At 34.9% G+C, this 23,720-nt stretch overlaps 1 protein-coding gene across 2 annotated transcripts in view; it reads left to right on the top strand.

Annotated features, from left to right (window-relative positions):
• sea (mitochondrial citrate transporter scheggia) overlaps positions 1 to 23,294 on the top strand; it is a 29,967-nt gene extending 6,673 nt beyond the window's left edge. Inside the window, exons 2-6 of one of the 2 annotated variants that reach the window (XM_088240547.1) lie at positions 5,340 to 5,545; positions 15,650 to 15,782; positions 16,300 to 16,523; positions 18,147 to 18,311; positions 20,928 to 23,294. In XM_088240547.1, the coding sequence (XP_088096673.1) occupies positions 5,359 to 5,545; positions 15,650 to 15,782; positions 16,300 to 16,523; positions 18,147 to 18,311; positions 20,928 to 21,166 (948 nt within the window). In that variant the 5' untranslated portion in view covers positions 5,340 to 5,358 and the 3' untranslated portion in view covers positions 21,167 to 23,294. The remainder of the gene's footprint in view (positions 1 to 5,339; positions 5,546 to 15,649; positions 15,783 to 16,299; positions 16,524 to 18,146; positions 18,312 to 20,927) is intronic. The other variant, XM_088240548.1, reaches the window with a different exon arrangement.
• The last annotated feature ends 426 nt before the right edge of the window (positions 23,295 to 23,720 follow it).

Below are 23,720 nucleotides of genomic sequence, written 5' to 3'. Positions count from 1 at the left end.
TAAAACAATTCAATTAGTAAAATCAACAAATAATTGAAACCCGACAAAAAGAAAAGGAATAAAAAATAAATTATTCAAGAATCAATTTATACAAATGCATAATCAACTCGGTAATTCCAACTTAATTGTTATTGTTTAATTAAAGGGTGCTGACCTAATTCCAAGAAAATGCTTATTTTAAATAAAACTTTCCCGTCATCGAAATTAGTTGTAATTGCCGTAAGCCTTTATTTTACTAATGTATTTTTATGTGTACAGTAGGCTTTTTAAAAATAAAGATTACTGTAAATTCGTAATATCTTTACCATGACGCGGCACTGGAATAAAACACATTGCTACGAATCTCCCGGGCCAACGTTTTACGACGAAAACTTTTTTAAACAGTTTACAATAGATTTGAAAAATACTTAAAACTTTGGCAAAAATATTTTTTTTCAATTTTGTATTTGTTCGAAAGGTATTCTGAAAAAAAATATTGAAACAAAATATTAAGTGAATTTAGAGAAAATATCAAATTTAATTTTTGGCTAAATACATTTTATGCAAGTACTCAATCAAATCCTTGAGAGTCATTTTTTTTATTTATTAAAATATTCATAAAAATACATACACATTTCGTATTTAATTTACTCAGTAATTTTATCTGCTATTATAACAGGAAAAATAAAAATTAAATCATTTTGATCAAAGGAAATATGCATATATTAGAAACGTTTTTCCAGTATATGCATATTTACATATAAGATATTACCTTGCTATCAAAAAATAAAAAAAGGAATTGTGTATACTTACGTAATCATTTCATATCCGCTTCCTATTTGAAGTATATGGTGTCCACAAAGAGTCTTCAGATATAGCTGTCAGCTACTAGCTCCTGGGCGTCCTCCCAAGTCAGGTTCGCATCCCGTAATTAATATATATAAACTATGACTATCGACTCCGTTTGATAACAGTTGTCACCGGAGTTTGTTGTGTCCGTTCTCTTATTTCTTCACCCACTACAAAGTCAAACCGCGGCAAAATAATTATAATACATATATTCTAGAGATGAAGTATTTTGCTGTTTTTGATACTAGTGAGGCGCCACGATTCATATCCATAGAGCTGAATAATGGGTGTCATTCAGGCGTTATATAGGCGGCATTTGATTTTTACAGAGTGAATATCAGATCTCTAGACAGCTTTCGTTCTATTAAATGCAGCACTTGCTATTCCAAGTCTCAATCCCAGCTTTTTTGAAAACTCCCATTTTCCATAACACATAATTTTAGATATTTGAAACTTTCAACTCTTTTGATGATTGTGTAAATATATGTATATAACGTGTATATTTTTGCATAGTATCGCATCTTTGTACGATGAAAGTCCGTTAGAAAAAGAAGGCCTGTAAAACTTTGCAATATTTTATATTCTATATTATTAAATAAATTACATACCTGTTTCTACTAAAGATGTGAAGAAGTCTCAAATGCTGTTTGCTTCTGCTTTTCTTAATTATGTTTCTAAGATTCCCCATTAGGCGATTTGTTGTATATGTATATAAAAATACCGTATTTTTTTTGTTTGAAAAAAGTTGCGTGGACTCAGCGTCAGGGACGTCCACCGTCCTCGGCGAGCGGAACGTGAATAAATCAACATTTGTAATAGTATATAAATTTGTATAGGATTTTTACACCCTTAAAATGGCGACAGCTTATACGATATAATGACCCAAAAAAACTTATTTTTAAAAAAAAAACGAGATATCGAGCCTTAGAAGAAGATTTCAGCATTACGATAAACTAAAAAATAAGGTACCATATTTACAAATACGTTAAATATCTATTCTTAAAATGACTGTTTTCCGTGATTTCATAATCTTTGAGAATTTTTTTCACTAACTTACAAGATAAAAATAAAAAAAACAAAAGATATTATATATAGCCCTAGAAGAAAGTTTGAATTTTGACAAAGTATTTTTAAAATTTGGCTAGGACTACTACAAGTACTTTAAATATCCCATCGAAATATCACATTTTAGCGTTTTTCAGGCCACTCCCCCTTAAGTAATTGTTTTTTTTCGCTTTAGAGCGAAATCGCAAAAATATCAAATGGTAGATGGATTAGTCCAAAAGAGATTTATAAAAACATTTAATATAACAATATATACCATCAAGATTTTTAAAATCAGTATTCTGTTCATTAAAAATGTTTTTGTGTAAGTTTTGCGAAAGCGCCATCACTACATAATTGACATTTTCATGATTTGATTAAATGAAAATACCTACATATTTATAAACCAGTGTTTTTAATCCATAACTTAATATTCGTACATATTATTATATTTTTACTATAAGAATCGCAGCGAAATTCAGACGAACGCAGAAGCATCCTGTGTATATTGTATTACCATATCATTGGCAACTAATAAAGCAAAAGTTGTCTATGTCACGCTCATAAGCGCGTCGGAGTGCGAGAGAGACAGAGATTATTTTCATAATGCGAATGCCGTGCGAATGCCGTGCGATGTCATACCACGGGCTTATTCACGGATACTACACAATGCGTATGTGTAAGTATAGCGCACGCGCCAGCTTATTACAATCCACCAGTAATTCTCCTTGATGATTTTTCAAATGTTTGACTTTTTTTCTAGTCTTAAATCTCTTATTTTTTTAATGTGTAGTGACTACACAGCACCGTAACGCGCGGGTGTTTTTAGGACAGTAAGGGAAAGGTTAATGTTAATAAAATTGCCGTGTTTGTTATTTTCATATTTATGTATTCTCAAAATAAATGGTAAAATAAATTACTGTAAATAAATAAATAGATAAAAAAATGAAATTTTTAAAGATTTTGCTAAAATATCCCCTGGAATCGGTGCTATAGCGTCGTGTTACGTTTAGCTAAAGACACAGACATTTTGGAATACAGATTTCACAGACAGATCTCACCCAGGAATCCAGCCTGTCCACAAACATTTTGACATATTTAAACAAACAAACAAACAAACAAACCATCACGCCGTTTCCCCGTAAGGGTAGGCAGAGAGGATAGAACGCCACAACACTCTATCTTTGCATACAGATCTCGCTTCCTCTACATTCATACATCTTCTCATGCACGCGCGCCGATTATTCCGACTTTTGACATGTCCATCTTTAAGTATTTGTTGGATTTGGTCATGCCATGTCTTTCTCGGTCTTCCTCTATTTCTGCATCCATCAACATTCGCATTGTAAATATTCTTAGCCGTTCTCTCGCTGTCCATTCGTTCTACATGTCCAAACCAGCGCAGAGCTCCTTTCTTGATTTTGTCGATAATGCTTGTCTCAGCCTTACATAATGTACGGATCTCAACATTTGTGCATCTATCGTACATAGTTTTACCACACATTCGCCTGAGAGATCGCATTTCGACAGCATTCAGCTTACTTTCATCCCTGTTTTTCCAAGTCCATACTTCGCTCCCATACATCAGGGATGGGACCAGGACTCCGTTGTGAACTGCCAATTTTGCCTCTTGTGACAACCATTTATTTGCCAAGGTCGATTTAAGTGCACCGTTCACTCTGTTCCCGGCACTCACCCTCCTTTCAATATCTTTCTCAGTCATTCCATCCCTAGTGAACATACTTCCCAGATACACAAATTCCTCCACTTGTTTTAGTATAACTCCATTCACAGTGATTTCACATTTAGTCATACTTTCATTTCTTTCAAAAACCATCACATTCGATTTATCGACATTCATCAGCAAATCGCTTCTCTTGCATACATCGTAGACCTTTGTTACCAAGAATTGCAGTTCCTCTTTGTTATTAGCAAGGAGTACAGCATCGTCAGCATACAAAAGACAATTGACTTTTAAATCACCCATTTTTGCTCCCATTCTTAAGCCTTTCAGTTCTTTCATGCAGTTATCGATATACACGTTGAACAGCCATGGTGACATAACACATCCCTGCTTCACTCCTTTATGAATGTCAAACCACGATGTGTATGATCCATTTACCCTAACACATGCTGTGCTGTCTTTATACAGAGAAGCAATAGCACGTGTTAGATTTACGCTTACTCCGTACTCCGATAACACCTTCCATAATTTTTATCTGTCAACTCTATCAAACGCTTTTTGCAGATCGACAAATGCGCAGAAAAGCTTTTGGTTTTTAGCAAGAAATTTTTCTGTCATATATGTCATACATATTTAAACATTGTTAATTAAACGAGCCAGTATAATAAGTGTAAAAATTGGAAAAGAGTTTTCAAGCGTTGCCTGACATAATTCAGTCAGATAAATCTCACCCACACCAATAAAGGTTTCAGCTCTTTTACTTTACAAAAGTCAACAAATGGAAGAGTTGGGGAAATGTAGATCTTTAAACAAATGCAGAATGGCGAATATTACAGTGTGGCAACTGTCAACTGGCCACATAAACCCCACGATGACATACATGTCGTAAACCAATAAACTATTAAGCGTAAAACTTTCATATTTTCTTCTCAAATATTTTCCCTCTGTTGCAATAAATTTAGAACGTGTTAATATTTATACGAGAACATGCCAGTGAATTATTGTTTTATATTGTATACATATTACACCTTTCGACGCATAGGTAAGTACTCATGATATTTTTTAAATAAAAGAATAATAAAAAAACTAAATAAGCACCCACTAGGTGCTCTACACGGCCTGCACCAGTGATGGGTAACCTTTTAGCCCAAAAACCCGAAAAAACGTGGCTCGTCTCGGGTGCCGTGTCACATCTAGGAATATGAATAATTTTTGCAGCCCTAGTAAATGACTGCTTTGTTTTTGGACTATTTGTTTATTAATATTAAAAAGCAAAAAAATATGTTCACATTAGTGATTTTTTATTGCTGAATTTTATTTGCTAAGTCTCCCATAATTGAAGGTTGCTATTTCGTAGATTTTTTACATTTTAAGCGTTACTAACCTAGAATAAGGTCTCACAAAAGTATGTTGCGAGTAAAGCCATCGCTAGATTTTCAGAGTGCGAAAAGTGTTCGGTAATCGATTCCAAGCATTAAAATATCTTCTCGTTGTGGCACTCTTCCGAGTCGACGAACTCTCGAGCCTAACAGTTGTGCTGGCCTCATCGGAATGATTTTTTAAAACGATTCGTGCCACCCGAAATGTCTCGGCGTGTCACCCCTGACAAGCGTGTCAGCCCTGACAAGCGTGTCACAGGTTACCCATCACTACATACTAGGTTTCTTTCATACTCGGAAGAGATTCGTGATATTGTTATTTGTATGTCGTAGTGTGTTCTGCACATCTACACATTGTAGTTTTATACCAATATGGGAGTGATGAAACGATCGTATCTCGGCAGGCAGCAGGCAGAAGGCGTTATGGACAAAGGCAGGATGAACCCGTTCCGACGGCCGTGGGCCGAGGGCAGCATGGCGGCCGCCGGGGCGCAGCCCGGGAGCGTGGCCCTCAAGGGTATCGTGGCCGGCGGCATCACGGGCGGCATCGAGATCTGCATCACCTTCCCCACGGAGTACGTCAAGACGCAGCTGCAGCTGGACGAGAAAGGTACCGCACTTCATTACTCCCGTCTCTTCTCCACAGGCCCTTCTGATTACTACTACCCGCCGCCGGCATGCGCTTCCACCGTCCTTTTTTTCTCTCGAAACAATTTTTCAAGCATGCCAATTAACGTTTTTTGTATGTGGATATTTCTCAACATTCCGCAGTTGACTCTCAAAAGACCGTGCAAAGAAATTCCCTGCAAATACTGTTGTAACGTCGTGTTACATTAAGCGAAAGGAGAGATATTTTAAAATAAGTTAATTTAAAAATAAGTTAATTTAAAAATAAAAGTTTTACATTTTTTTCACATCAAAATTTGTGTGTCTTCACCGGGCATTTTGCCGTGCGGCGGCGGTGCTAGGTCAATAGCGGGCGGTACTAGGTTGACCAATCACGCGGCGAGAGAGATAGCGAGCACATTCGCCCGCTCTATCGGTCTCTCGCGCCACGTATAAGGACGCCTCCCTTCCGCTACCCGGCCACAGTTCCCCGCCGACCGCGCGGCGATCAACATTCAAATATAATAATGAATAAGTTTATTTTTTAGGATACATTAAATAACATAGTGGGCAGTCAATAATATTACATTAAATTATTCCTATTCTATACATGCTTCAGTATGGCGATGACCACCCCCGAAACCGACAAATACTGGTCTTTATTGGGGAGGTAGTACCTCGCTTACACATACTGAAGTCCCTATGTTAAATTATATCGAAAGACCCCAGGAAGGGCCGCCAAGTTGACATATGCCGCGTTACGTCGGCAACAATATTTTTAATCATTAAAAAAATAAGAGAGGTACATATTATTTATATCAAGTCTTGTATTTTTTTTTTTTTTACATTTTTTTTTGCACCACAACAGGCCAGGAGGCCTAAATACAGTGGTGAATTACATCACAGAGCACCCAGGCTCGAGAAAAATCACATTTTATTTTTTGTGTTCTCACCGGGAATCGAACCCGGAACCTTCCGTGCATGAATCAAGCGTCTTGACCACTACACCACGGAGGCCGCCTGCTGTTCTAATGCTGTGTAGAATTATGTGACGCAAGTAGGAATAATTTGCGAAGAGAACGTTAGGTTTGTATGCAGAAATAGAGTGGTGTGGCGTTTTATCCCCTGCTTATGAAATAACGCGATGGTTCGTCAGTTTGACCCGCCTTCAGTAAAGGAATGGTCTACAAATTGCTAGTATTTATACGTTGATGATAATGCGTCGAAGCCGTTGCGCATAGTTCGAGGCTCACGAGACTAACCTTCGGTCCGCACTATCTCTTCGCTCGCCACTTTCCCGAAAATGTTATCGGTATCATTAACCGATAATATTATACACAAATTCCCCCGTTACTAGCGTCAGATAACGTGACCAGATTTACGTTATCATCATCGACAGCTTAAGTTAATTTATAATATAAGGAGTAGGTAGTAGGTATCAGGCAGCTAACTGGAACATCTCCGAAGATGCGTGTAAATTGTAAATCGTTTGGATTTCAAGATGCTGCTGAGCTAATGAGCGTCGATTCTGACAACGGGAGGCTTGTGTAGAGGCGGCACGTTTCCAACGGCCGATTATGCCGTGCGTATATTCAGTACCCACTCCTAGCCGACTTTCCGAACGGAACTCCGGGGATGAGCGCTGCAATGCAAAACAAACGACAAAACAACCCGAAACAACACCGCTAGTATCCGAAACATTTATTCATTTGGCATTTTGTAAAATTAAAAACGTATTGCCCGATTTACCAATAATAGGTAAATAATATTCAATCTCGGACGATCGTACATTGAGTTAGCTGATTTAATCTCGCAACTTGCAACTTTATTGTTTATACCGACGTTTCTACTATTTTCGTTCGACAGATTCAATCCACCGCTATTGAAAATTCTATTAATTTATATCTTTATTACCCACATAAACAAGTTGTTGAATGAAAACGTGATTTAATCGCATTCCAACATGTTCAGAGTCCAGCTTACTCTAGAGTTTGCACGCAGAAAAATCAAATCGCGCCGCGTTATCTATCACGTTTTCCTGATAATTCGACGATATTCCTCGGTTCGAGTGGGGTCGTGCGGTACCGAACCGGTACGGCGGTACACGCCCGCGCTACGTACTGCCTATAGTGCCTATATGGCCTGTAGCTCAATCACAAATAACTATCGACGTGCTGAAAAACATTCTAAGCATTTGAGCGATTAAAATGAACAATAATGAGCATGTTTAAGTTATCGCAGTCATAAGTCAACGCGCGTGTAATATCTAAGTCAACGCTCGTGTTGGTTTGTTTTTTGTTTTCCTCGTAAATAAATACAGTTCACTGGCGAAAAATCAACGTTTACCATAAAAAATAATACAATATATTGCATTTGCAAAAAATTATGGAGTATGTAATACAAAAAAGTGAAAATTAAATTACAATTACTATGGCGACTGCTTTTTTTGACATTTGGCTTGCCAACCGTCGGCTAAATGCTATTAATACCATGATAAATAATAAATAAATAAAAATAGCAGTTTTGGAATATTCCATATTAACATCGGTGAAATTCAAATATGTGATTGCGCAGCAGGATTTATACGTCGCGAAACGTAAATATTTTGACATTTAATATTAGGTGTTCACGGATGTTCCATTGTGATCGCAAATACGATAAACAACCACGGTGAGAAATTGTTATCACGTCGCTAGTTATTTGTGCTTGAGCTACTGGTGCCTATCTCCATCTACCGCGCTGCTGCATGAAGTGTGGGAGTTGCCTAATACAGGGATGAGAATAAACCGGTGTATGACGTCAGTAAAATAAGTTCTTTTGATATTTTCTCAAATTTTCTCTCTCGGTGCCAGATGCCAGACATTAAAACATTTATTTATTTATATAAAGATACATATTATAACGAACTATTCATGATAACGTATCCTCAACTCAATCATGCCGAGAGCCCTGTGTCGAGTTGGAATACAGCAAAATAGAAAGTGGAAGCATTCATATTATTAAAGAATACTACAAATAAAAATGATCACACAAACATTAATTTCAATAATGCGCGACTGCGACTGTCACAGGACAATGAACGTTTCTACAACATTTCCTACTGCAATTTGTGTTGAAAGTGTTACCGTAAAATTATTGCGTACTTTTTACGACGAATACGTTAGAAATATTATAAAAGTCCCGATCGCTCGAGAGGTTCGCTGGGTGCGCTTTTTCCAGATTTCTGCACTCGACATGGATAATTGAATTTACTTTAGTTTACGCGGAATCCCAATAATATAACGGATGCTTATACCTAAAATATGCCGGGTTGTTTTGGCTCAGTCTAGAGCCTTGGCCACGTGCGTAGGTACGCGGATCCAAGGCCGTTCCGTCTAGAAACTGTATAAAAATAAACAAATTTCGTACGTTACGTTTAGCCGCTTTATTTTTATACTCGTCATTAGGAATACGTTGACTGTTGAACTTTGCCCCGAGTGTCGAACTTGTAGGTATAGTGTGTAGGTATAGGTGTAGGTAAAGCAGCCCGTTGGGGCCATCACGGTACTCACACAGATGCACATCTTTAGTACAGAGTGCTACTTTTCTATCCAAATTATATTTTAATCAATTATTATTAATTAAAAAAAAAACAATACCAATTTGTGATAAAGTGGTTAGCGCGTTTGACTGCCATGTATAAGGTTAAAATGAAATATTTATTAAGAGTGACTTTTCAATGTTTTTACTTTACGACACATGCGCGACGATTGCGAGACGGCTGATGCATAAATAAATAGATGTATATGTAAATCCCGGTAGAAATATCATTTAGCTTTCATTTTTTTTTGTCTTTTGATCCATGTTTTATATTTATAATATCGTATTTTAAATGCATACGCCAGTATATGAGTATATTATTGACCGCGACTCAGCACCGGCATTTACCTAGATTTACACCAGATTTCACTAGAATTGCTACTAATTGTTAATATGTCATTGTGTCTCTCAATATGAATAAAAATAATAATAAATTAAAATATCAAGCTGTACCCGCGTTAGGAACACACTAATCCTGTCATAAATTGTACCTGGAATTTTTATGTAATTTTTTTTCATTTCGCATTATTCCATGTCCGCTCCCTAGTTGGAGCATATGGTGTCCACGAAAATCCTCCAAGAATCTCTGTCGGCTGCCAGCTCCTGTGCATCCTCCCAAGTTCGGTTCGCGTTCCGTAGTTCTGACACGAACTGCCGACGAACAGTCAGCAGTGGACGTCCAGGACGTCGAGAACCTGATGCCTTATAAAGTAGGCAAGCGTGGTTAAGGCTCTCAGGAGGCATCCGCAGCATATGGCCAAACCAACCGTATCGCCTCCGCTTGATGACAGTTGTCACCGGAGTTTGCTGCGTCCGTTCGCTTATTACTTCATTCCTTATAAAGTCAGTACATTTACACTACGGTAAAAATCCACACGGCACTATAAGCACGGAGTGGATTGATATTATTTGTGGTATTTAAATTATTTTTAAATTACGTTTATTTATTTAATGCCAGGCAAACGCCAAAGGGCGACTTATCTCCACTTGATTTCCCTTTGCTGGATTTTCATTTAAGAGTAGACCCTGTATATTTAAAAAAATAAATTCTAAATAATATAATCAATGTCAATCCACCCTAATCGTCGTTTCAGTTCCTTTTTGTCCAACAGACCAAAAAACAAATCTGTAGAATTAGAGCTTTAAAGTATTTTTTTTACTCGTTAAAAAAAACCCCTTAAATACTTATATATTTTTTTACATAATTTGAATTTAAAAAATAAAGGTTTTCTCAGAACGCCCATACACTTAACTGAATTTCGTTAAAAATGGTCTAGTGGACAAAAACGAATTAAGGTGACATAATTTTTTCGTACCGTGTGGATTTAGGTGATGCGTGTAAATTGGGCCTACATGTTCAATGAACAAACACTTTTACTCTTCGGAAATGTATACAGACATAGAACCAACACACGAAGCCAGTACCAGTAGCCTGCGTGGCCTCAACTAAGTATAACTTAACTGCCGTTCTTGGGGACAGCTAACAATCGAAATGTTATTTTCATATTTTTACATAAAATTATCGCATTTTACCGGCGCAAATTTAAGGCTTTCATCATCACCATCATTCCCTTTCCGCACCTAATGGTGCTTAGTACATCGATTATTGTAGTCATTGGTACATCGATTGCAGCGTATCTTGATCATTTTGGTAACATCAAGGTAAGATGATCAGTCTTACGCTTCAGGTCAGAGACTGAAATATTCTAGTGTAAAAACACCCCTTTAAATATATATTTCAAATCAACCATGTCGGGAATCGAACCCGAGACCTCTTGCATGGTAGGCAAACGCGCTGACCATTACACCATTCGGCCGACGCTCAAGGCTGATTTAAGGGGTTATATATTATACACAGTCAGGAGGCCCAAAATAGCGATTTTTCAAGAATTTTTCCTGAGAAGACTTTTAAATTTATTAATGTAAAAATCTGTACACATATTATGGTAACTTTTAACTACATTTAAACATTACATAATTTTGAAAGCTGCTGTAGCTGATCTCCAGGAGCCCCTCTCGAAAAAAGCGCCTTGCGGTGACCATGATGTCTTTCGACTGGATTATCTAAAATAAAAAAACCAAATGGATTTCGTTAAGTAATGTATAATTTTGTAATTAATCGAAGGAATAAGCAAAATATTTTTTTTGGCGACAAAAAAAAGACGATTTTTACTAAAAGTTTAACCTTAAATTGTTTATAAAAAAGATATATTCATCGGTGAGAAAAACCTCTGATTGATTACTAAAAAAATATAATTAAAAAGCTTGTGTTAAAATTTGAGACTTAGCCGACTTTAGCCGTTTCCGAGAAATCTTGGTCACCGACTTTAAAAACACAGTTTCGAGATAAACGCGTTTAAAGTTTCAAAAGCACTTTACACAGAGTAAAAAAAAAAAATCAACTCACATCGAGTAGCCTATTCAGGGCCATATAATACACCCTCCGCCCTTTCAGCAGCTTCTAATAACTCGAGTTGTGTTGTCTGCGGACCATTCCTCCCTCTCTGACGCGTCTTTACAAATATGCGTGTAACTTCGAAAATAATCGCCGGATTGACTTAAAATTATGCGCGTATTTAAATATATGTAAATTACAAAAATGAAATAATAAAAAAATCGATTTTTCAAAAATTCTAACTGTATATAACCCGTTGACGCTTTAAAACACTAAAATTTCCATTCTGTAAAAAGTTAAATATAAAGCAGAAAACAATAGTAGGCAACAGAAAAAATAGCATATACTTTTACTATAATTTTCTCTTTTTTATTGACAAATAAATTGTGTTCTAATATAATCACTTATTTTATATTGTTTGATATCTATCGTATCCTTCTAATATTTAAATTAAAAATAAAATATATACCCACACACAGGTCATGCCATGCCTTTGCGAGATTATTTTTTGTGTTTATGTAATAGTTTTTTTGTATTTGTAACTTATGTATACCTATTGTAAAATGCAAAGAAAAAGATATAAATAAAATACCAATGCCACGTGCCGTTAAAAAATACGGCAATTTATTTAGATAACCGTAAAATAATATGGAAATTTGGGTTCCTCGGCGGACGATTTGCACATTAATAAAACAATCTGCCAGTTTCTTTAGCGGATAAAATTGTAATAAAGGTATTATCTCGAGTTACACAAGGAAAAAATACCGTTAAATAACATCGAACGTTTTTACTACAATAGGCTTCAACTTGTGGTGAATTCAGACGAAATCACTGTTTCAGATTCTTATATTAGTGTAACTGACCTCTGTGGGTTGGTGGGGATGCTTATCTATCTACCCGATCGCGTATGGCTATTTCTGCAGATGTGCAGTATGTTACTAGGACGTTACGAGAGCGGTGGAAGAGTGAGAGGCCCGGTCTCCGTGGACGCGGGTAGATTGCAGTGTGTTGTGAGTCGTAACTCGCTCAGGGTTACGGGGAATACTATTTTTATATTCAAATATTAAAGAAATATGTCAACGGCAAGTCTGAAGGTGAAGAAACACGTAATACTTGATACATAATAATGTAGGCGAACTACAAAATTTCGATTTCAAAAATATTTTTCCGCTTTTTCATTTACTCTAAAATAAAATATTGTAAATACACGCTTTCGTATAGAACATTCTATTTTACTTTATAGACAATTGAAGATAACTTACTCTTTAAATCCCTATTGTAATCGGGGCCCAGGAAAATATTCGAAAATCGTATAGCTGAAATTTATAGTGTCCCGAAAATCTGAAGAGTGTTGATCTGAAAATTTTGTTCAAATTTGACGCACGCCACTCGATAATTTATTTCTTTAAAAATGAAATTATTTGACCCTAATTATTACCGATGCCACGAACATTCGGCTGCTATTCGGTATTCGGCCGAATACCGAATGCCAAATCATGAAAAAATCGCAAATATTACTCAAGAATGTATCTATTTTAATCACAAACAAGTGGTAAGTTGTGATGATTCAGCATTTGTTGGTAGCAAACGATTGCGCTTTTCCTCATAAACAATACCTCGCGAGATCTTGTTACGCAGCAAACACACGGCCAGTTTGTTATCTTCACTACAAATCTCATAATATTCCCAAACAGGCGGTTTTTTATTAAATGGTGCCATGATGTACAATGAACAAATAATTACTAATTTCTAAAAATTATTACTAATATGGACTATTAGTAACACAATGCGATGTAATAATGAACAAATAACGCGTGTCGCGACATGATCTACTCGCAAACGAAACAAATACGCCCGACCCGTCACCCCCGCACGCACCACATTCGGCCGCCGAACATTTGGCGCTTCGGCCGAGGGCAGGCCGAATATTCGGTATTCGGCCAAATCACTATTCGTGGCATCTTTACTAATTATTGGCGTTATATTATTATTAGGCACGTATTTCCATACCCGGTTGGGATTTGTTATTGATCTAGTAATATTTATAATTATTATTTTGTATCCCTATCCACAATTACGAACATACATAGCACCACAGTTAAAATCCATCCGGCCAGATAAAAAAACATAGGGTGGTTTGACTTTTATCATATAATATTTATTTTTTTGATACTTCATAAATTTTTCAAACTTATATTCGAAGCACTATTCGAAGCACTATTTTGTGGTTGTTCATTATAATAATAATAATAAAACAACTTTGTTATTAATCTTTTTTTTCTACCGACCGGTTTCAAAGCACATAAGCTTCTTTATCAAGTAATCTTATCCTATTTTATTATTTAAATTAAATTAAACTAATTAAAATTTTAAATCTAAACATATGTTGCTAATAAGTCAAGTGTTTCTGTCATGTTGTTCTTGTAAAGATAGGAGGTGAGGAGTGAGGGGAATTCTATTTTTAAAACTAATAATTTAGACAAGGGCGGAATATTGTTTATTTGTTTTTTTTCTTTCTTATTATTTATCGCTTTTTAAATTTTTTTATGAATTCTAAATTGTTTTATTTTATTTTCAACATGGAGTACTTTTAACAACACTTTTAATCCCGTGTCCTTATTGAAGTTATGATTATTTTCTATCACAAGGTTTACGAATTCAGAAAAATAATTATTATTTAAGCACCTCAAGTGTTCTTTTACTCTAGCATTAAAGTTTCTTTTAGTTTTTCCAATATAGATTGAATCGCAATCATTACAATTTAATTTGTATATTCCAAATTTATTATATTTAGAAACGTTTTTTTTGTGATTTTTCACAATGTTCCTATTATATATACATTATATTATAAATTGTGTAGAAAGTTTTTTTATCTGTTTGTATTTCTAAAGTAAATTTCATTCCTCTATGCTATGAATTTAGGAAATTAAGGAATGTCTAAAGTTCTCGGTCTATCCTCGTAAAAAGGCAAAAAAAGTCGTCTACGTAGCAGCGTCTCCATAATATGATACGTTTCAGAAGTGATGAACTACTTGAAAATATTTGGTTCTCTAATTTGTTCATAAGCAAACAACGGACTAAAAAAGTTTACCCATTGGTAAACCCTGTGTCTGACTATAAATGATATTATCACACTGAAAAAAGTTTTGTTCTAAACAAATATTACAAAATCTGCATAAATCGGAAATCAATTTTTATCCAAATCTGAAGTATTCAGTTATTTTTTTTTTTGTATCTGCTATTGGATAGTGAAAAGGTTGACTATGTCAAATGAGATAAGCTTTGTATTATTTGGAATTTTAATATGCTTCAGTATGTCAATCATATGGATTTTTCAAGGGGGAATTTCAGTTTAGTTTCAAGATCCAGAAAACGGGACTACAAAACGTCGATTTTGTCTATTCTAACAAAAGGTCTGACATGCAGTTGTCTTTTTCGCACAGTATCGGGGAGGCATCTGGAAGACAGTGACAGGAATGGATAGTAAAAAATATAAAAAAATAACCAAATAAATAATATTTCCTTAAGTTCAAATAAATAACATTTCTTTAAGTCCGCTCCTGTCTAGTTTTAAAGATAGAATCCTCCTCACTCAACACCTTCTACCTTTACAAAAACAACATGACCAAAAGACTTGACTTATTAGTAGACACTGTTAAAAAAAAGTAGGATAAGATTCATTAGTAAATGCTTTGAAACCGGTCAGAAAACAGTAGAAAAAAAAACTGTCGAGTTGTTGTATTGTTATTACTTCATTTATTCATTGGCAGGTAAACGCACGAACCAGTAAATCATGAGGCCAGCTAATCTCCATTCAATTTCCTTTAGCAAAGTTTCACCCGCAAGTAGAAACTAAAGGTCTGAGGTTCACACCCCGTTCTACCACAACTTTCCCCCGTTCTACCACCATTTTCTAATAGTGAGTTATTTACAACTCGTTGAAAATGGCCACCAAAACTAAAATATTTGGGTAAACCATAAAAACCCAAATGTTAAGTTTATTTTAATTAAAAAAAGAAAATGGTACATAAGTGTCCACCCACCCTAATTTTACCAGGCCAGGCGGATTGGCACAATGCAGTAACATACTTGTAAATAAATGAATAGAGTGTTGATTCTCCATAATATTTGCAGGCGGTGGGCAGAAGAAGCAGTACTCGGGTATCGCCGACTGCGTAAGGAAGACGGTTAAGAGCCACGGCTTCTTCGGTCTGTACCGTGGCCTGAGTGTCCTGCTCTATGGATCTATCCCCAAGTCCGCTGTTAGGTAACGCATCACTTGTTTATATTATTTTTCTTACATATCTCCCAATTATTCCCATAAGAGAAACCTACTTGGCCATCTTTTCCTCGCAAATACCTCGTAGTTTGGGAAAATGTCAGTCTAGAATCTATAATAATTCCCAAATATTTCATCTAATTCTTCTCTTTCAATATTTTTCCATCCATCATTATTCTTTGCAAAATTAGGGATTTTTTACATCATAAACTTATATACACATAAACTTAGTTTTATTTGTATTCAGCTTAAGTTTATTCTTCTTCAGCGTGTATTTTAGTTGACTTTTTATAGATTCATAATTTTATCTTAGATGTATACCAGTGCATCATCCGCAAATAATCTTATTTTACAGTCTTTGAGAATTATCACCGAGAGAAATAGTATAGGGCCAGATATTTCTATTACATATTATTTAAGATAGAAACAAATGCTGTATAGAACTCGAACTCCCGAGTAAGAAGGCTATGTTACCTACAGACTTTAATGGTCACATTATGTACAGGTTCGGGGCCTTCGAGGCGTTCAAGAAGAGGATGGTGGACGAGAGGGGCAACCTGTCGGTCCCGGGGCGCCTCCTGTGCGGTCTCGGGGCTGGCGTGTCCGAGGCCGTGCTAGCCGTGACCCCCATGGAGACCGTCAAGGTCAAGTTCATCAACGATCAGCTGTCCGGCAAGCCGCAGTACCGCGGCTTCTTCCACGGGGTGTCCACCATCATCAAGCAAGAAGGTAGCGCGCTCGATATTTGCCGATCTGGGGTCTCAGTCCTTATGTTATTTATTGTTTCAGCATTTACTTTGTGAAAATTTTTTTTCATTTAAAATGAAACACTTTGTAATTTTTACCACATAAGAGTTTAATATATTATAATTTAATATATTTGATATATTAAAACACAACTAGTTTCAGGTATTCTGAATTACCCATCATCAGGTGTAAAAATAAATATAAAATATATGGCCACATGAGCTTTTTGACCTATGTTTAGAGGAGGAATACACTCCCCCTGATTGGAGGAGAGCTGTTGTTATGCCTCTATACAAGGGAAAAGGCTCTAGGGTGGACTGCGGAAACTATAGAGCTATCAGCCTTTTGAGTTGCTTGTATAAAACGCGGGTTGGATATTGGGGGGTTAGAATTTACTAATATTTAAAGATATTGAGCCAGTGAATAGAATTTTCTTCCAGGATTTATTTTCAGTTTTTATATTTTTATTTGCAGAATACAAGTATTTATTGATGAATTTATCTTTATTTTTATTCTTCAACATTTTTTCTATTAAGCCACAATAATATCCATTGTTATAAGCTGTTTCTTTCATTATATTCAATTCGCGATAGGGATTATAATAGGGAAATATCACATACTACGAATACCGATAAAAATATATCAAATGGAAAACCAGTCTGAAGATGCCCATTAGAGGGTGAAAGCGCTAATTGGTCAAAATAAATAAGTGGAAGTGTACCAAGTATTTTTTAAATTAATAACTTATATGTAAATATAAGTTATTACATCATATGAAATGGATTTGGAATAATCAATTGTATTTTTAAAATCAAAATGGATCTTGCGGAGAAATGTTTTCATACATAAATGTAAAAAAGAAATAGAATAAAAATACGTTGCTATAAAAACGCGACATGTTTGGCCTTGGTTGTTGTGACATCAAGAATCGTGATAATGTTCTAAACAAATTTGAATGGCCAGGAACAAATAAACATGGCGTGGCCAACGGAATGACCGTCTTTGCAGGAATTCAAAATTATAAATTTAAAAAATATTTTTTATGCTACTAATGATTAGCAAAAAAAAAATTTTTTTACTGGACAGTACTTCAGACCTTTATTACTTTAAAAATGTAAAAAAAAGTGATATTTCCCTAGTGGCTTTACTAAGGGGAATATTAATAAATGGTGAAGCTGCTATGATTATTTTCTTATAATTCAATTAAATGTCAAATACTTATTTTGTATTGCTGCATTTACTTGTATTTTTTGCCAACAAACGTCGTATTTCCGCACTGAACCTGAACTTGATTTTACTTACGATTTTAATCAACCGAAAATACCGCTGGCGTATCAGGAAAACTATCATTATTTAGAGAAAATAGCAATAATTTAAAACTAACAGCTCTCAGTCTCCGTAGTGAATTTATTCAAGTAAAACATTTTTGGAAAAAAAAAAACAGGTTACGCGGAATTGCAGTATCACCGACGATATATCGTCTGTGTGCACTATTTCAAGGTTAAAAATAAATGAAAAAAATACAAAGTTTGTACTTAGTTACCGGATGTTTTTAGTTTTGAACGTTTTTATTTTTAAAATGACTCAATTTGGATGTTTGTTCAGGCATCGGAGGAGTATACAAGGGATTGACCGCCACCATCATAAAGCAAGGATCCAACCAGGCCATCCGCTTCTTCGTCATGGAGTCCATGAAGGATGCGTATCGTGGAGGAGATCCGACCAAGCCCGTCCCCAAGATGGTTGTCGGGGCCTTCGGAGCAGTCGCCGGTATGCCGTTCTCATATTTATTTATTTGGCTCATTCCACCAGATAGCAATATTGATATGACATCGCCTTAGTTCGTTTTTGTCCAACAGACCATTCGCAACGCAGTCGAGTTAAGTGTACAGGAGTTTGGAAAAAGCCTTTATTTATAAAATTCAAATGAAAAAAAAAGAATTTTTTAATTTGTTTAAGGGGTTTTTTAACGAATTTCGTCTTAAGTTGTGGTCATTATTTATGCCAATTTTGTAAAAAAAATCTTTGAAGCTCTATTTCTGCAGATTTGTATTTTGGCCTGTTGGACAAAAACGAACTGAAATGATGTTGAGCTATTGATAATACCCAGTTTCTTCATTATTCCAGTATTTCTAAATTTAAAATTTTGATCTCAAAAATATATCAGCCCATGGTTTATAGTTTTCATTCGAGCGGGTTCTAACCTTGGACCTCTGAACCAGTGAGATTATGAAATTTTGACTGCGGTTATCAGATTGCTATCAGAAATAAATAGATAAATTCATAGTGAGTATCTAAAATAGGCAAATTACAAGTACACTCGAGGCGGTTACATAATGTAACCGAGCAAGAAAATCAAGTGCTAATAGCTGATTGACCAGCGAGCTGTTCGTCTAGACTACAGATGTATACAACAGACTATGCACCAGGGGCGAGCTCTCCCAATAACCGATTATTTGCAGCTTACCATATTTTTTGACATTGAAAGTAAGGTTTTATATTACATTATTATTAGGAAAAAAATTATCAAAATACAGTAATAATAATCATACATTGCATTTCTTGGGTTAATCAATTTACATCAATGGAATATGATGTATGGAATTACAGCGAGCAAGCTACACCTCTATCGGCCAAAATTATTACTACCGGATTACAGAAGCTTGCGTAGTTCAAAGATAAAAAATGAATTACATTACGCCTCCAAACTCCAAATTTCAGATTTACGTTAGAAAAATTTAACTTACGATTACAGTAAAATCTTGCAGCTTCCCTAAATGCAATTTAGTCTTTTAACACTCCTTTATAAGGGCTATTATTCTTTAAAATAAAACTGCTTCACTTAAGACAGTGCAACTGAGATAGTATTATACGCACCTGGATAATGTGAAAAGGAGATAACGAATATGTGTATGAGTATATAACATAGAAGTTAGATTACGATAATACTTAAGTCCTGTTCGGTTAATTTGTTGTAAAATACATAATATTATGAATTGCCATTTTAATCCTTAGTATCAGTATAAATACTTTAGTGAGTTTTCAAAAACAAAAATTCGCTAAACAAGAATACATGAATTATATAATATTTTTAACGGACGATGACAGTTCAATAATTATACGTTATTCTTCAGTATCCATTTAAACTTTAAAAATAATGTTTGAGTTATGATAAAAACGTTACTAGTAAATTAAAATTGAATAGTGTCAAGAGTAAATTCTGCATAACTTACACCGTTTTGTGGATATTAAAGTGATATAAAAATCGATGAAAGAATGATTCTAAAAAGGCAATTATATTAGTGAACTAGCATTTTCGGTGAGGAATACTTTTAAATAATTTTGATTTTATCATTATTTACTAAGAAATAGTGTTTTATTTCAAGACAAGTAAAGGTAGTCACAATTAAGCGAAAATTATTCGTACACTTATGAATAATATTGTTTTATAAATCACTTTTTCGACGCTCGTACTTGTATATGAAATAGCCGCGCGGATATGTCGTTGCTTTCTAACACTACGGTTAGCGTTCGAGTCCTCGCGGGGTGCCAGTTTTTTGCAATTAAATATATTTTTTAAAATTCATTTTTTGTTTATTAAATGTTTGTGTTAAATTAAAAAATATTTCAACGGAAACTATTAGCCGCTAGTGCCATTTTTATAGATTTTTTTATCAAACATAAAATAGTCCAGTTTTATGCAAAAAAGTTTTTTTAAATGCATTTTATAAAAAATTAATTGTGCGTATTAAATTAGAAAATATTTTAACTGAAACTATTAGCCGCTAGTGCCATTTGTTATATATTATTTATCAAATATAAAATAGATCTTTTTTTATGTGCCAAACTACCGCTATAGACATTTTATCAGAATTTTTGCAGCTTACCAATCTAAAAACTCACCGCTTGCCACTGCTATGCACTTGTCTATGATGTAATCACTTTATCATACTGTACTGTCCACTATGCACTTACTGTTGTCAATTAACCAGTTAGAGTAATGTCGCTTTATTCAAGGTCCATTTATTCAAACTTAAGTCAACAAATATTATGTAATCCACATACTTAACTTGTATTGTACAAGACATTTTAAAATTTTTTGTTTTATTAAAATCTGTATTTTTACATTTAGTATTTACATTTATGTTTTACCTCCATATGTTTAGATCTAATATTTATAGTGGACACTGTTAAAATTATAAAAGAGGATAATATTCATTACTAAATTACACCTGCTGCTGTACACTATTACACCTGTAGCTGGTCGGTTAAAAACAAAGTTGTTTTATTTGTATTATCAATATTTAAAGCGTTAACTTTGTGGTCAAACATTTTACTAAATGCTATTAAAAGTTTTTTTATTTGAATTGTTGGTGAATATTTTAGGTGCCGCATCCGTGTTCGGTAACACTCCCGTCGACGTGGTGAAGACTCGCATGCAGGGCCTGGAGGCCGCTAAGTACAAGGGGACCTGGGACTGCTTCGTGAAGATCTGGAAAAACGAGGGCCCGCTCGCCTTCTACAAGGGGACCGTCCCTCGTATGGGACGCGTCTGTCTCGACGTAGCCATCACCTTCATGATCTACGACTCCTTCATGGAAGCCTTCAACAAGATCTGGCCCTAGGCTGTACAGCCCCACCGCTGAATGAAATAACAATTATAGTCAATGCACACTATGTGGTACCGATGTTGGGACAGGAACGTAATTAACCGTCTACTTTGGGGAAATTACATGATCGAATAATAAATGCTTATTTGTGTTTTGAAGTCACGCATATAAGAAGGCGAGACTTGATATATCCGTTATTTTTTAAATAATGACGTCATATTCGGCTATAACAGGCATAAATTATATTATTATTTCTACAAATTATGGAAAATATGTTATCGAGTAGTGAATTTATTGTTTTTAAATACCCGCATTTCAAAATATGTCATATTTTGCCTAAGTAACACGAAGTTATAGCACCGTCTCTATAGGGATTTTTTAGTACAGTCTTTTAAGAGTTCAATTAAATGCACACAGTTTGTGATTCACACCTGATTATGGATTGTATTGAATATCCGAAACTTGTATATTAAATACTAAAATTGATTTGTGTGTGGTCTCAAAGACAATGTTTTTATTATTTAATCCACGTAATCTTCCCATTCGATGTATCTATCTGTTCAACCTGAATCGGTTCCACTTTAGACAGGGATTATCCGGCCACTTTTCATTCTGCTCTGTACTAACCGGATAGTACATCGAAATATATACCTAGTATAGAAATATGCCAATATAATATATTTTGTAACCATTTTTCTATGTACATAATGTTATATAATATTGTAAGGTGACCAAAATGTCCTCTCATCATTAGATGTAAGTTCTTCCAGTCAATTATTAAGAATATACTTTATTAAACTTCCACTTATTGTTACTGAACGACTTGGTATCGTTACTTTCTATTCCGCAGAGATAACATTTACTATTTAACAATTTGAAGTTGCTTTTTATTTTTAATTTGTAAAGTTTGATTTAAAGTAGGCCTACTTTGGGACATTTTGGACATTGTGTAGCTTGCACTGATAATGTTAAATTATAATAATATGCATTATTTAATGAAAATGTTATGGCTTAAAGGCTACACAGGATCGGAATAATACTTTCTATTTATTACGTAACTCGAAAACTCTTCTACAAAGTTAAGAGTCGTTCCCTCACGGAGTCGCCTAAAGACGATAGAAAGTAGCGACGTCGAGTGACCTGTTTAGTAACTTATCGAGTAAAGTATGCGCTGGACCGGACGGTGAGAGAGAACGGGTTAGTACCCGGACACGCCTTCTGAGAAACATTTCATTCCAATTACTTTAATCACTTTATTTATTTACAGAGATTTATATTTTTCAAAGCATTTTATTTTATCACATGAAATATTTTTAATGTACCTTGCGATTAAACAAAGCTATTTATTTCTACAAATATTTTTACATTCTATTTACTTTAAAAATATATTATTGTAACTTATTATGAATTATTGCATCGTTATCTTCCGTGTTCTTATTTTCATTCGATTCTATCATCAAAAGTTCCTACGTATGTTTGGACATCCGAAATATATTCATATTGATGAGTGTTTTTTGACTGAGCAAAAGCTACTTAAAATATATAAATATCACGCTGCATTTTAACTGTAATTCATTGGCTGTCATTCAATGTCGGGATTTTGTAGATAATCGGAGAAACAAATATTTTATTTTCTTTTTATCGAGTAATTACAAATAATTTGATTGTTATATTTATTAATTAAATTAAAACAGCGATTACCTTACATAATATATTATGTACCCGCAGTACGGATGTAATTGATACGAACTTTTTACATCGTCAAACAAATCGGCTATGTGATAATCATTTTACAACAATTTTAATTAGACAGAAAGTAAATCAATGTGGTTTAAAATTAGCGCGTCAAATATGGACTCCCGCCTACTTAAAAAGTGAGGCATCTGTCGTCATTTGTATTGCTATGTATATTGTATTGTGTTGTTTTGAAAATATGTAGTTTAGACCGTGTCATGTGTCCCCGGGTATGGAATGAGCACTACTGCCGGGTGATATTATTGAACTTCTCATCGTTAACAGGTGCTGTTGGGAGTTTGTAGACTGTCGCAATGTTTTGCTCGAATGAATGAGAATAATTGTTTTATATTTCTTTTTATATAGATAATGAATTGAAGTATGAAGATAATAATTAAAATGTTGAATTTAAGAAGTGTTTTTACTTATCAACTTTTCCACACTCCTTTTCACCATGAATCAGCTTAATTAAAGATTTCTAAAAATGTGCACACTGCTGAGAGAATTAGCACCGGAATAAACATAATTTTTCACCACCTATTTTGAAAGTAGCGTTGTGAAATAATCTATTTTTCAAACCAACTGGGTGACGGACACACACAGTATGCAGCTACAGCTTGCCCGCCACATAGCGCACATCGCATCTGAGGACACGAGTCTCCTTGGCACGGAAAAATTGCTCGTTGCCGAATGAGAAAAGCTGCTCGCAGGAGCTCTCTGTAATCTGGTAGCCTTAGCATTTTTGAGCTGTAAGTAATCCAGAAGTACATAATACGCACTTCATTGGATTGAAAAAAGAGGAAAGTGAATTATTCACTGACTGGGATTAAATTGA

This window comes from Micrasema longulum, unplaced genomic scaffold (genome assembly GCF_059751315.1).
Source record: "Micrasema longulum isolate JH-2025_06_02 unplaced genomic scaffold, ASM5975131v1 h1tg002493l, whole genome shotgun sequence".
Lineage (NCBI taxonomy): Eukaryota > Metazoa > Arthropoda > Insecta > Trichoptera > Brachycentridae > Micrasema > Micrasema longulum.
Note: the sequence above shows the minus strand (reverse complement) of the source record. Positions and strands in the feature narration are given on the sequence as shown.